Source organism: Lycorma delicatula, chromosome 2 (genome assembly GCF_047948215.1).
Source record: "Lycorma delicatula isolate Av1 chromosome 2, ASM4794821v1, whole genome shotgun sequence".
NCBI lineage: Eukaryota > Metazoa > Arthropoda > Insecta > Hemiptera > Fulgoridae > Lycorma > Lycorma delicatula.
In genome coordinates, this window is record NC_134456.1 from 237,698,212 (window position 1) to 237,712,473 (window position 14,262).

The window sequence follows — 14,262 nt, forward strand, 5'->3', positions numbered from 1 at the left end:
TTGTGTTTTTCAATTAAAATCTTAAGAACGAATCAATATAATTTAATGAAATTTGGTGTACATGTACCTAATATGATTTTCTAAAAAATAAATAAGTTTGAAAATTAAAAAATGGAAACTATTAAAATCATTTTTAAGTCTGTAAATATTAATTTTATCAAAATATGTTTTTAGGCAAAATGATTTAGCCTTTTATTGTGAAATGACTCCTAATTTTTTAATAAAAAGTAGTTCGCAAAGATTATGTAAGGAATGGAATGGAATGCAAAGTTGGCGGGAGTTTATAGATTCTCCCTACGGATCGCAGAACCTGGACAGTGTCCCTTGCTGCTGGATGATTTTATCGGGCATGTTTTTAAAGGTTTATTTTATATGACGGGTCTAATTTTCCAATTTTTGTCTTATTTTATATTTTGTATTTTTAAGGACGGATTTCATTGCATTCCAATCCGTTGTTAAACCAGTGAGATTATGTAATTGACAATTTTGTGCCCGTTTTCACTTATTAATAATAATAAAAATTATTATTAATTGAACTGAAATTAATAACAATCTCAGCCATATTTCAGCTGTTTATCAACCGATTTGAACACAATAAAAGGCTTATTTTGTCTAAAAAAAATAATTCAATAAAATTAATATTTATTTAATTAAAAATTTTAATGGCCTCCATCTTAGAATTTTCTATATTATAATACAATTAATTATTAATTAAAAGTTTCTCACTTTCAAGTGAAAACAGGTAAAAAATTGTCAGACTTCATAATTTTTACAATGAACTGGATTTTAGAATAATAAAAATGACTGATTAAAAAGCACTCATTATTTAAGGTAAGAGATTGTAAATAAAAATTAAACAATTAAAAATAATTAAATGGACATAAACCAGGAAAACGAAGAAAATATTACTTCTTTTGTGAATAATTATTATAAAAAAACTGAAAATGAAAAAATAAAAATAAGGAAATATAACTTTTGACAAAAGTGAATTTTAGCAATACACAGTAACATGAAAAACTAAATTTTTCCGCGAGGGGAATTAAAACTAAAAATTCAAACAATCAATTTTACAAATATTTTGTGAATAAATTTAAACATGATTTCTGATAAAAAAATTACTTATTTTCATTAATAAAAAAGTTAGCAAAACTGTTTAAAAATTATTGTTTATTTTTCTTAGAAAAATTCTCTACAATTCATTTAAATCTATGTAATTCCCTCAGTTCCAAATTATCAAGTTTCTATAGTAAAAATATCATTACTGCCAATATGGCAAAGCCATTAAATGAGGTTTATGAAAACAGGTTGCAGGAATATTTTTCCATAAATGTTTTGATGTACTTTCTTTTGCAAATGTCCAGTAATTTTTTTGGAGCAATCTCATATATTACACCTTATGTACAACCAAACCAGTTGCAACATTAATACGTGTTTGTAAAATCTTATTTGTATTTACACTTAATGTGTGATTACTTACTTCTGTAGTCTGCTGCAACAACATGGTAATTATTCTTCTGTAATAACTTATAAAGCTCGATGCGATGTGCTGCTGCACGGTTTCCTGCATTGCCATGGAAATAAATAAAAATAGGATCACCACTGCCCAAATATCTGTCATATATTTCATCAACTGTACCAGATTGTGAAAGATGTTGCAAGAGAAGATCTGGTAGTTTTGACAATGGCAAAATATGCCTGAAAAAAAAGAAAAATAATAAAACAATAATTCAATTAGAACTCTTTACTTATGTTATTCCTATTTTAGCCATTACACAAATTTACAAATGATTTAATCTAATAACATTAAGGCTGGTATTGTAAAGATTGCCTTCTTTTATTTAAACCTGGTTACTACAACATAAAAAATAGCTTATACATCTTAACAAAAGTTATTACATTAACTTTCATTAAGTGAAGTAAAAGTTCATTAAAAGTAACTGAGGTACAGAAGTACACTTTTTGCTATAATTCAAAGAAAAAAGAAATCTTTTTATTATTATTACTATTCATGCTTTAACTCTCAAACAGACAACTGCTCAGATCCAACTGCCTCTTGTATTATTCATATACTGAAAGGGTATCAGAAATTTCTATTAACTACATTTTTAATTTTCTCTTTACATGCAAAAGTTAAACTTTTAAAAATAAATCATGCCAAGTAGTACAGCCTCTACTACTGAACAACCTCCTCTACTACTACTACTGAACAAGCCATGAGATATTTATTTACAATTTGTTGAAATTGTTTTCTTTTTCGAAAATCTTGAAATTTATTATGGACAAATAGGCAAATAATGTTGTCCAATGCTAGAATGATGTAATATTTAAAATGTCACCTTTTCCTTTGTTCGATTGTCTTTATTACCAACTGTTAGAATGTATTTTTTTATTTTTTAATTAAATCATCAACTTCGAATGTGATTCATCATTTTCTAAACGTAATATTTTTGAGTATATTCATTTTTTTATTGTTATAACAAACTTCCAAAATTTCTACATTATTTATGCAATGCATTCTAACAAATGGTCACCTAAATTAGATATACACCATCTCTTTTTTTATTTTTGTAAGCTGCATAATGTTCTGTAATTTTATTTTACATGATCTGTTGGTTTTACCAATATAAATATTACTACATTCATTGCATTATCTGCTATTTTTATTACTGTTATTTTTTAAATATTTTATAATATGGTAATTAGGATTATATGCTTTTTTATATTTATATTTATCATATTAATTAGTAATCTTTTCTATTATTTTATTTTTGTAATTGTATTTTAGGTAAAAAGGATTGTTAATCGTTGTGTTACTTTCCTGCTGTTGTACTTTAGTATAATTATCACAGTATTTTTTATTCTGTTTTTAATCAATTTTTTCTATAATTTTATCATCAAAACCATTAAATATTGGTATTTGTTTTATTTCATCTATTTATTTTTTAAGTTTATTTTTTTATTGCTATTTGTATAATAAATAAATCTAATATCACATGTTTTGTGTGAAATTAATTTTTGTAACAATGGATGTGATTAGAAGTTAAATGTATAAGATTATTTGTTGTAGGATTTCTGTAAACTGATGTTTCAATTATATTGTTTATGCTTATTTTGATTTAAATATACAAAAATGTATTTTTCTGTTATTTTCTATTTTGTATGCAAATTTTAAATTCTTATTGCAATTGTTAGTTTTATTTAAAATAATCAAATGTCTATTATTTACAGTTTGAAATATATGGCTAAAATACCATCTACATATCTTATCCACAATAATATTTAATCTGTATTTAATATACCATGAACTACTTTATTTTCAAAATCTTGTATAAATATTTCAGATGTAATGGCAGATATAGGTGATCCCATTGGTAAACCTTTTGTTTATAAATAAAAATTATTCTCATAATCAAAGTACTTTTGAAGATAAATATATTTCTTGCAATAGTGATTAATGCATTGGTGTATTCTGGGGTTGAATTTAATCTGTCTTTTATAATTTCTATGTTTTGTTAATTGGTATATTAGGGTAAATTTTAGTGTTATCATAACTTAACATTTTTTTTTGTTGTAAAAATTAACTTTGATATAATTTAATTTATTTATGACTTCCTAACCACATTTTACATAATGTTTATGGCTAAGACTGATTTTTATTCTAAGCATTTTAGCTATGAAATATGCAGGTGCTGTTCTAAAAGTTATTTAAAGTTAGGAGTAAACAGCTTATGTTTACTCCTAAATGTTGTAACTGTTTACATTTTCTGATTAAATTTTTTTTTGTAACTTTTGAATTTTAATAAAAATACTTGAATAGTTTTGTTTTTAATTTTTGAGGTTAATCATTCTATTTTTTAATTAACTGGGTATCTTTAAAATAGTATTAACTTTCTTAATACTAATCTTCTACAAACTTTTTTGATAGAAGATTAGATCAGATTTACATTATATTTATACTTTTATTTCATTGAAATGTAGAGTATAATATTTTTATTACAAGTGAATTAGGCTTGGCTTATCAGCAACTATTATCATCATAATTTTTTATAATGATCATTCTACTTGATGCAAGTCAATATCTGTTAATTTAATTTTCAGCGGACAGAACAAGTAAGTAACATTTTTTTTTAATGTATTCTGTATCATGTCTATGATAATTTTTTAATAACAATTATTCTATAAATAAACTAAATACATCTCTGTGGTAAAATAAAATAATACAATGCTTTTATATCTTATTTAGTAAATTTTCTGTAGCACTTTTTGTAAAACCTTAAATATCTCAAAACTGAAGATCAGTGACTTACACTGATTGACTTCTGAACAGTCCATATATATTTTATCACAATATGATGCAATATGTAATAAAAATCATATTACCATAAAACATAACACTTTTTTTTAAACTTACAACAAAAAATTGTAGACATCTCTTGATAGCTAAATATGAAATATAAAATTTCAAAAGGTTTTTGAAAAATATTCAAACCAAAGGGAGATAGAGCAAAAGAACAAAAAACATATGTTTCAGTGTTAAGAAGTGGGGGCTTGAATTTTTGAATTTTTTTTTTTAAATTTATATATGCACTGTAGGTAACAAATTTGTTTTAATAGAATTTTTCCTCTAAAATACCTCTGAAGAAAATTGAATTTGCCTTTTTCGCAATATTCCCCAACCCCCTTAACAAATTTTGGAAAAATTAATCTAATCAATGTCCAATGAATAGACATATTTGAGCCAAATTTGAGTAAAATCAGTTTGGTCAATCCAAAGATATATGGCTAAAAGCAGTGTGATACACATCATATGTGTACACATACATACACTTTTTTTTTGTCTGGATAAACTAATTGGACCCTAAAATGTAAAGATTTGCAGAAAAACTGACATCCCATTTTTGACATGATCTCCATACTTTCCCTTTTAATATAGCTATATTTCTGGGTAAATAAAAAGGAGTAGGGTAACTAATTGGGCATAAGCCTATTGTTACTGGAGAGAGAAAGAATAAATAATAAATGGTTGCAGCAATAGGAGTATTGGCAGAAGAAATAGTTATATAATTTTATGTACTTCCACCTTACAGAATATCAACTATTTTACTGAAAATATGTAAACTAGAACTTGTATCACCTTTATAATCTACCAAATGTCCCAACTGAAAAGCTACGTAATTTAATATTTATTATTGTTAACACGCTTAAAATTTCATATCATTATATTGATTATTGTAATGATTTTCAAATCATGAAAGCATAAGAACAATATAAATAACACCTGAAAAAATAAATCTGCCTTTAGCTGTAAGTAAACACATCGTAAATTTTATAAATATTGACCACCTGTACATGACTACTTTTTATTGGTCAAATTCTGGTGCACTTAAAAATTTATTTATATCACATTCTACAAGCCTTTAGATATCTAATGCAGCTTTCTTAATTCAAGTCCTAATACAGCAGCAGCATCCCTCTTTCATGTAATGAATCTACCAGTAGTTTGAATCAGTCATGTATTGTCAATTAGAATCTCACAACTGAATGGTGGCTGGAGTCAATTTAGGAGCCAGTAACATTAAATTTTATATTTTAAATAACCTCATGCATGAGAAGTGTTAATGATCTACATTCTTCCAAGACATATTACTGGGATTTATAGTAATTTACATAAATGATTGAAAAACTGAATGCAATGAATAAACTGAATTACAGAAATATATAATAGTAAATTCTATGACAAGAGAAAAAAATTAATAGCATATTTTACTTACCATGTTCCCAACTTAATATCATTTTCAGATTCAAGGTAAAGATTTCTTGCTCCTAAAACTCCATATTTATCTGGATACTTTAAATTTGTTAGATTATTAACTGAAACATGAAATATAATTGTAATATAATACGCAACATCAGCTTTAAGTAAAAAATAACATCAATGTATAGTTAAACAGAAGAAGGAATAAGCATAGAAGAATAAGAAATAAGATGCATAAGGTTTGCTGATGATATAGTAATTCCAGCAGATGGACACACACACTTCAAAGATTGTTAGCAACCCTGGAGGAAGAAATAAAAGAATATGGAATGAAAATAAATATAGGAAAACTGTAATGGAAGTAAATAACATAGCAGATTTAGAGATACAGAGGATAAAGGTGAATAGAAAAAGTAAAAAATTACAGATATTTGGATACTATGGTGACAAGAGGTCTGGATAAGTGCAATGGAAATAAAAGGAAGGATAACAATTGCAAAGGAACCCTTCAGTAAAAGAGGTCATTAATATGTAGTAAAAGTCTGGACTTAAAGAGGTTAGCCAAATGCTACTGTGGAGTGTCTTGTTATATGGGAGTGAAACATAGATAATGAGAAGAGCATGAGGAACTGGATTGAGGCTTTTGAGATATGAGTATGGAAGATGGAGAGAGTAAGGAATGAGGAAGTAATAAACAGGATTAAGGAAGAAAGAGTATTATGTGAGAAGTACACAAAAGAAAAGGAAATTGGTTAGGACATGAGGTTAGAGGAAATCGAATCTTGACAACTACATTGGAAAGATCAGTAGGAAAAAGGAAGCAAGGAAGAAGGATTAAATTAAAAGATGGGGTAAAAATTGGAAGTTACAAGATGATGAAGAAGAAGGTATGAAACAGAAATGGATGGACAGCAATGGTGTAACCGACCTGCTGCCAAGCTGAACACCAGTACATGATGATAGTCAAAAACGTTTAACTTTTCTGAAATACATTTAACTTTTTCTAGAAGATTGTTGAGGCAAGGCAAAAATAATTATTCTAACACATTTTTTTTGTATAGTGAACTGCTAATTATTCAATGTTTTAATAAATTTTAATACAAAAATTATTTATATAAGAGTGGTATGGTCAGAAGCAGAGTTCAATGACAGTTATACGTTCTCATGAGACTTCATTTCACCTTTTCACAACTAAAATTCTTCTGCTGCAGTGAAAATAGCAACAAGCTAGTGCTCATCAAATATATATCTGTGTATTCATTCCTTTTGTTTAATAATGCTATTCACCTTTTGTTTTAATTTAACACTCCTTTGTTATTTTAAGAATATCTTTTAATTTCAATTTAGCGGTTACAAACTTATTAATAATTCTATTCACATCAATCATTTTATATTTATGCCTTTGAATTCATCACTTTTAAATATATGGAATTTTAGTTTTTCTCAAAAAATCTTTATTCAATATTGATTTTGTCTACTTCATAGTACTCCCTCCAGATATAAAAATTTATGCCAGCACTTTTCCAATCTTCGTTTGCTTCAACACAACTTTTGCAAATCCAGTTTTCAGTACAGGATTTGGCTCCTTCAACAAAACAGTCATTATTTCTTCAATGTTGGCAAAATGCCGTCCTTTCAGTTTCTTTTCAGTCTGGAGAATAGGAAGAAGTCACAGTGGACCTGGCCAGTGAATACGAAGGTGTTATAATATAATAAATAATATAAACCATCATAAGAGTGTTGTTTTTGCCCAAACATTCATAAACAAGTAGTGAGGTGTGAGCAGGCGCATTATTGTGGTGAAATTGCCATGAATTGTTTCACCACAGATCTAGGTGTTTCTTCAGATTGCTTCATGCAAAAGGTGTAGAACTTCCAGGTAGTACTCCTTATTGATCTACAACCTGGTGGCAAGAACACAGAATACACTAAACCATTGAAATAAAAGAACACAATGATCAGAACCATCACATTCGATTGAATCTGACGAGCTTTTTTCGGTCTTGGCTTTTCATGAAGCTTCCATAGGAATGATTGGGCCTTAGTTTCAACATCATAACAAAATAACTGTGTTTCATCACCAATTATGACCAGTTTGAACAGTTCTGGATCGTTGTTCACTTCATTCAACAACTCCAGAGCAATGTACATTCAGCACTGTTTTGGTCAAAATTCAATTATTTTGCAACATTGCTGCCACAACATCTAAAACAGTTGCTTGGCATGAGCCAAATGATATGCTAATATCATCAGCGACCTCTCTGACACCGATTCAGTGATTGTACATAATCATTTTCTTCACTTTTTTGACGCTGTCATCAGTTATTGATGTGCTGGGATATTGAGGGCACTCAAGTCTTCACAGCCTCTTGGAAATGTTTGAAGCACTTATAAATGCTTGTTTTATTCATAGTAGATTTGCCAAAAGCAACATTCAACATTTCCAATGCGATGCTGCATTTTATTTCATTTTTAAAGCAAAATTTAATGCAAATTCTTTGTTTCACTTTTTCCATACGTTAAAAGCATCAACCATTCATAAACATATGTTGCCTTTTCAAAAGCAAACAATAAACTAAGCCTCCAACATGGTTACCAATGTAAATAATGTTAGGGAAAAGTGTACTAACTCAGCAAAAAAAATTGTGGCAAATGGACTTACACACCATAGAAAATTTAAAAATTTGTTGTATTTTTTTATCAAATCGATAAACAACTATATAAACTATTTAATACTGGAATGGAAAGGAATTCATTAAGGAACAGAAACAGTTTTCAATTAGCTTTTGCTTTTTTATTTCATAAAAAGTTTTGGAATTTTTCAAAAATACCAATGGTATACGGTAAAATTTTTACATAACTTTGGCCCTACATAAAATATGTAAAATTGCTGATTTTTATAAATTTATTTGTTGAAAGTAAGTAGATCTGTTAGGTGAATTAATTTTTTATACTAAAACATCTACATATTTTAACTTACTTTATAAATAAGTAAAAGAAATAAATCTTAATCATAAATATTAAAAATAATGTTTATGGGTTTCAAATTTCCTAACTGCTACCATACGTACATCTAATGTAACGCATGAATGACTTTCTTCTGCAGCCTCAAACTGCTTTTTGAATTTTATGTAAATATATTTCGTTATTGTTATCATGCTTTGACTTTCTGCATTTTAAGAACTCTTTTTAAATTTTGTTAAAATAATGTTCAAAAATCTACATTTTAATTTTATAACAAAGATATTTGAGATTATATTTGCAAATGATCATTTAAAGAATAACTGTGATGAATTATCATGCCAAAAAATTTCACTAATGAAGATTTTTCTAATGTATTATTATCTATTAAGAAAGTAAATTAATTATTTTCTAGTTACTTATTTCTAAAGCTTTAGAAAATGTAATTACTTTCAGTAATTAATAAATTAAACTGAATCAGATGTTGAATAGATCTATAAAAGTATTTATTTTTAAAGCATCTATATACTACCTTTGGACTATATTGTATTACCTACATGTAGTTATTTTTCTAATAATATGATATCTCAATGATTTATATTAAAGACAAAGCTGGACTATTGAATTCCGCAGTACTCCAGCTAATACTTTTGACAAGAATGATAACAATAATTTTCTTCTTAGTCTTGATGTCTCACTGTACACTATTTCTTACATATGAGGTAAGACCTAATCTAGTCAAGTGGTTACACCTGTTATATCTATCTTCTCAAATTTTTTTGTAAGAAATACAAAATAGATGTGTTTTAAAACTAATGAACTTTATCTGATGAACCTTAACTGATGAAACTAATGAACTATTAAATTTGAATTCATTATCAATTAAATTAATGGCCCAACATTTTGTTCAGATTATCACAAACTCTACAATTTAATCTTTATGTAAAAATAGCTGCCTGGTTTTGTAATATTATGATATGACAATAAACTTGCATGCAACTAACAATTTCTTAAGCTAGTTACTTTTTCTAGATGTAGAATCGCAACATCTTATTTTTTTAACATTTTGTAGTAAACTAACATCCAAGGTTCATTTAATGATTAAAGACACAAGTAACTGAGGAAGCAGAACAGTTGGTAAGAAAGAAGGTTATAATACTTTTAGAACAGTAAGGTGGTATCCCTGTGATGACTTTTGATCAACTATTTCAGTAAAATTGATTTGTTTAAAACCTCAAAATCTCATTTTACCAAGGCATATCTTGAAGTTTGTGAATTAGTCTAATAATGTGCATGATAGTTCTTTGCTGTCTTAAGTAGAAAAACTGGTTAAAATTTACTCTCACATGACCAAATAATATGGACAAAGCAGAAAATTTTATAAGCGAGTAGAAAAATTAAAAGATAATCAAACTTCAGGGACTGGTGAACACTGTTCTGGTTGTCCAATTGAAGTTTCAACTTCAGCACTTAAAACAGATTTCCTCATCCAAGAAGACCGATGGATTACAGTTGAGATTACAGCTGAAAAATTTCAAGTATTGTTGATACAGTTCTTAACATTATCACAAACAAGCTCAAATACTGTAAAACAAGCGCAAAATGGGTTCCAAGAGAGTTGACAGATCACCAAAGGAGACAAGACTGCATGTGAACAGAGATGAAACAATGAGATCAACAGGAAGGTTATGCTTTTTTGCACAATATTATAACTTATGATGAAACATGGATTCATCATTATGCACTGGAATCAAAAAACAGAGCATGGAGTGGAAGCAGTTAAGTATACCTGTAAAAAAAAATTGCAAGTCCAAGACAGTCCTGATTTGGACCCATTGGATTTTCACTTGTTTGGTCCACTCAAAGAAGCGCTATGTGATAATAAGATTAATGGCAATGACATCACAGAAAATGTACAAACTGGCTCAGACATCAAGATAAAGATTTCTTTGCAGCAGGAATAAGTCAATTCAGAAATGGAACAAGTGTAGTATTAATGTTGCTGAAGATGATGTTGAAAAATGAAAAAAATTATACATCGATTAAATAAACAGTTTTAGTTCCGAAGGAATTCATTAATTTAGTACTGCGTCTAAGGAAACTTATAACAAAGGATCTGACGCTGATGATGAACAAAGCTGTCAAGCTTTACTTTATTTTACTTATTTTAATTTTTTTCAAAAATATTTTATTTATTATTATTAAATTATAAATTAAGGTAAAGTTATTTTGACAAATTTTGGGAATACGTAACTATTAATTACGGTATAAATGATTTAAAAATATGTGTATACACAAGACAATTATAAATCCCTTACAAGTATTTCTGTGCCTAGAAACTTACATCTTAAGAAAAAAAAAAAATTATATCATTGCAGTAAATTAAGCCAACATCTTAGAAAACTAAAACATAATGTGGGGAAAAATAATTGAGTAAAACAATTGTACTTATTCATAACAAGAACATAATTAATTTTTTTTTTTCAAATTCTTCCATTTTAAATGAATTTATTTTGTGGTTTAATAGATTAGCAACAAACAAAATTCAAAATATTTTCAATTTGGAAAACAGTGAAACTGTTATTAATGAACAACTCAAAAGAATGGATATTTTGCCATTCCCATCTCTTCTAACAGTATTTTTATAAAAATACTTTTAGCAACAAATACACAAAAAAAATAAAAACAGACTGGTAAAAATAATTTGTTTACTTTTTATACATTTTGTACAGTGTACTTTAATCTAATTACATTTCACATTCATATATAACGTTATTTATCACAGGCTTTATATGAAGACATTCTATGGGATAAAGATCAGAGAAGAGTGGGAATGATGTAGAGGCTGTTGCTACTTATTTCATAAAGACTACTATATACCACTATTTATATTATTTACTTAATCACTCATGTATACAATAGTGCCAACTTTCTGTACAAAACAAATCACAATAATTTGCACTCATTTAAAATTAAAAACTTTTCATAAAGCAGATGTTTTGATAAAAACATGTTACTTATATCGATATTAATGAATTAAGCTAACGAACAGTTATAAATTCATATAGTGTTAGCAACCTCAAAAAATATGTTTTTAATGGCAAGGTTATGTATAACTATCATAATTAATATTCTATTATTAAATTACACAAAGATAAAAAGATATACAGATAATAATAATTTCCTAATAATTCTTCTACCAACAAAAAATTCAATTAGCCAACCTTATAATACATAAATACCAGAAAATATTACACAACTGAAGTAACAATAAATTTGTACATAAAACATAATAGAAATTTTTTAATTTAAGTGAAATTATTGTTTTGTATGCAGTAAACTTTTAAAAAATTCAAACTTAAGACACTTTGGAATGCATTTGTGTATTTTTTTTCTTTGTGATAATATTTATGAGCATTTGGTATTACACATCTACAGCAAGTGTGTTACACTGAGTCGGTGCATGAATGCATTCATTCACATTATAATCATCCTACATGTATGGTCTGTATATAAACATTAATCTTTTATAACTTATAAACCTTCTCTTTTGTTTTGAATAGTACACGTGTTTTTTAGTGTACAGGGAATACTGTAAGGTTTGCTACAGAGTAATAAGATTATCAAGAACAGTGCAGATTAAAATTAAGAGTGTGAAGAAATGTTTGAATATTTATTATAATTAACAGATAAATATCTGTTAGTACTGGAATTGCTTGTTAACAAAACCGGGTGGTCTGTAGCAACAGTAATAAAATTTGTATTTACTATTTGTTTATTATGCATTCAAGAAACCAAAAATAAAACAGAATTATAATATACAGGCTATATTTTTGGAAAAAGTTTATAACTTTTTGATTGCGTACCCGAACAGCTGACAAAAAAAAAACAATCCAATAGTACTGATCAAGATTACAAAACAATAAAAATACATATACAATCATTTATTAAACATAAATATGCAAAATAAAAAAATCAACAAACCAAAATTGAGAAAAAGTAAGCTGCACTGAAAACTGTATGAATAACGGAATACTAAAGGTACCGCAACAAAAACAAGACAGAATATAACTATCACAAACACTAATGTACCAAAAAGGATTCTGAAACACAAGAAAGACATAGAGTTAAACACATTATTAATCGATTTCATTTGCACAAGATTATGGCACTTCAATGGATGAAAGTGTTATGCTACCTAACAAATTATTTAAAATACAATTTTCTTCTAAATGAAATCAAACTATTATATATTGCAACATTTTAATAGAATATTAATAAAACTATTCTAATATCAATGAAAACAAAATTCTCTTTCATTTAATATTTATTCCACATTAACAACACAAAACTGACCTCTTCAAATAATATAATGTTATTTGATTATTAATAAATATAATAAATTTTCATCATAAATTACATTATTTTATCAACAAAATAATATTTTCCAACATTTATGTTAAAAAAAAAAATCAGCTGATACAAAAAATATGAGGAGGATATCTGAAATAGTGGTGCCAAATAAAACAAAATGATTTACTAATAGGAGAGGGTCACATAATTTTTTTTTTAATGAAAAAATATATTTAAGATAAAATTTTTCAATTTTTTTTAAAATTTTGTCTATTAAAATAATTACGAGTAATGTTTTTTTATTCAATTTTTTCATATATGAAAGTTTATTTTATTAGTTTTTTATTTTGCATATGAATAAATTGCCTCTATGAAAAAACCCATTTGCAAAAACTCCAAAGATGAAAGACATGTGTCTTGATAAAAACAGTAAAGAAATTGAGTAAATGATGTAATAACATTGCTACCAAATGCAAGCTAGCTAAGACTCTGTAATATGGGAACATATTTTTTACACTCAAACTAAGAAAAATAAACCTGAGAAATAACTAACTGTTACTGACCGCAAGAATTCATGTAAGCTTTCAGGTGTGTGTGGGAATGTATATTATTTTTTGTCTTAAATTTTACAATAAATTTTCTTGAATTTTTGCTGGAGAAATACTTTAAAATAAAGATGAGCTCAAGATAACAAAAAAAAAATAAAATAAAAATACTTTCAGATCATTTATGTAGATGATGCAAAAAGATTTGGTTTATCTGTTGAAGAGCAAAACTTGAACATGAAACAAAAACTTATCAAATTGAGAACCTTCTTTTTGAAGTCTGTTAAAAATTGGTAACAATTTCATCTGTAAAATTTAGCAGCTATATTGGGTACGAAGTATTGTTCTATTAAACCATTTTGTTTTAGGACAGGTACTGTCAAAGAATAGGCACCAGAAGGTATAAAAGTTTTAATAATATGCTTTCATAATTTAATTATTAAAAAAGCTATTACTAGAACATTAACTTTCTGTGTTTGAAAAACACCAATCAATTACTATTTTTCAAAACAGTTTTAATCACTTTTTCAATCATTAAAGCTAAATCCTCCTGAAAGCATCTACTGAGCAAACTTTAGGCAGTTAGGATTTCTTTGTAGTCATATCTATCATTATTTGTATACTTTATCAAACTGCTTCTAGACCTGG

The 14,262-nt window shown here is 26.9% G+C and overlaps 1 protein-coding gene across 11 annotated transcripts in view; it reads right to left on the bottom strand.

Moving 5' to 3' along the window:
• The window catches only part of LOC142319779 (lysophosphatidylserine lipase ABHD12), an 82,070-nt gene that overhangs the window by 13,459 nt on the left and 54,349 nt on the right, over positions 1 to 14,262 (bottom strand). For all 11 annotated transcript variants that reach the window (XM_075357454.1, XM_075357461.1, XM_075357452.1 and 8 more), the window contains 3 exons: positions 12,701 to 12,819; positions 5,772 to 5,871; positions 1,478 to 1,695 (listed from right to left, as the gene is read on the bottom strand). In XM_075357454.1, coding sequence (XP_075213569.1) covers positions 1,478 to 1,695; positions 5,772 to 5,871; positions 12,701 to 12,819 — 437 coding nt within the window. The remainder of the gene's footprint in view (positions 1 to 1,477; positions 1,696 to 5,771; positions 5,872 to 12,700; positions 12,820 to 14,262) is intronic.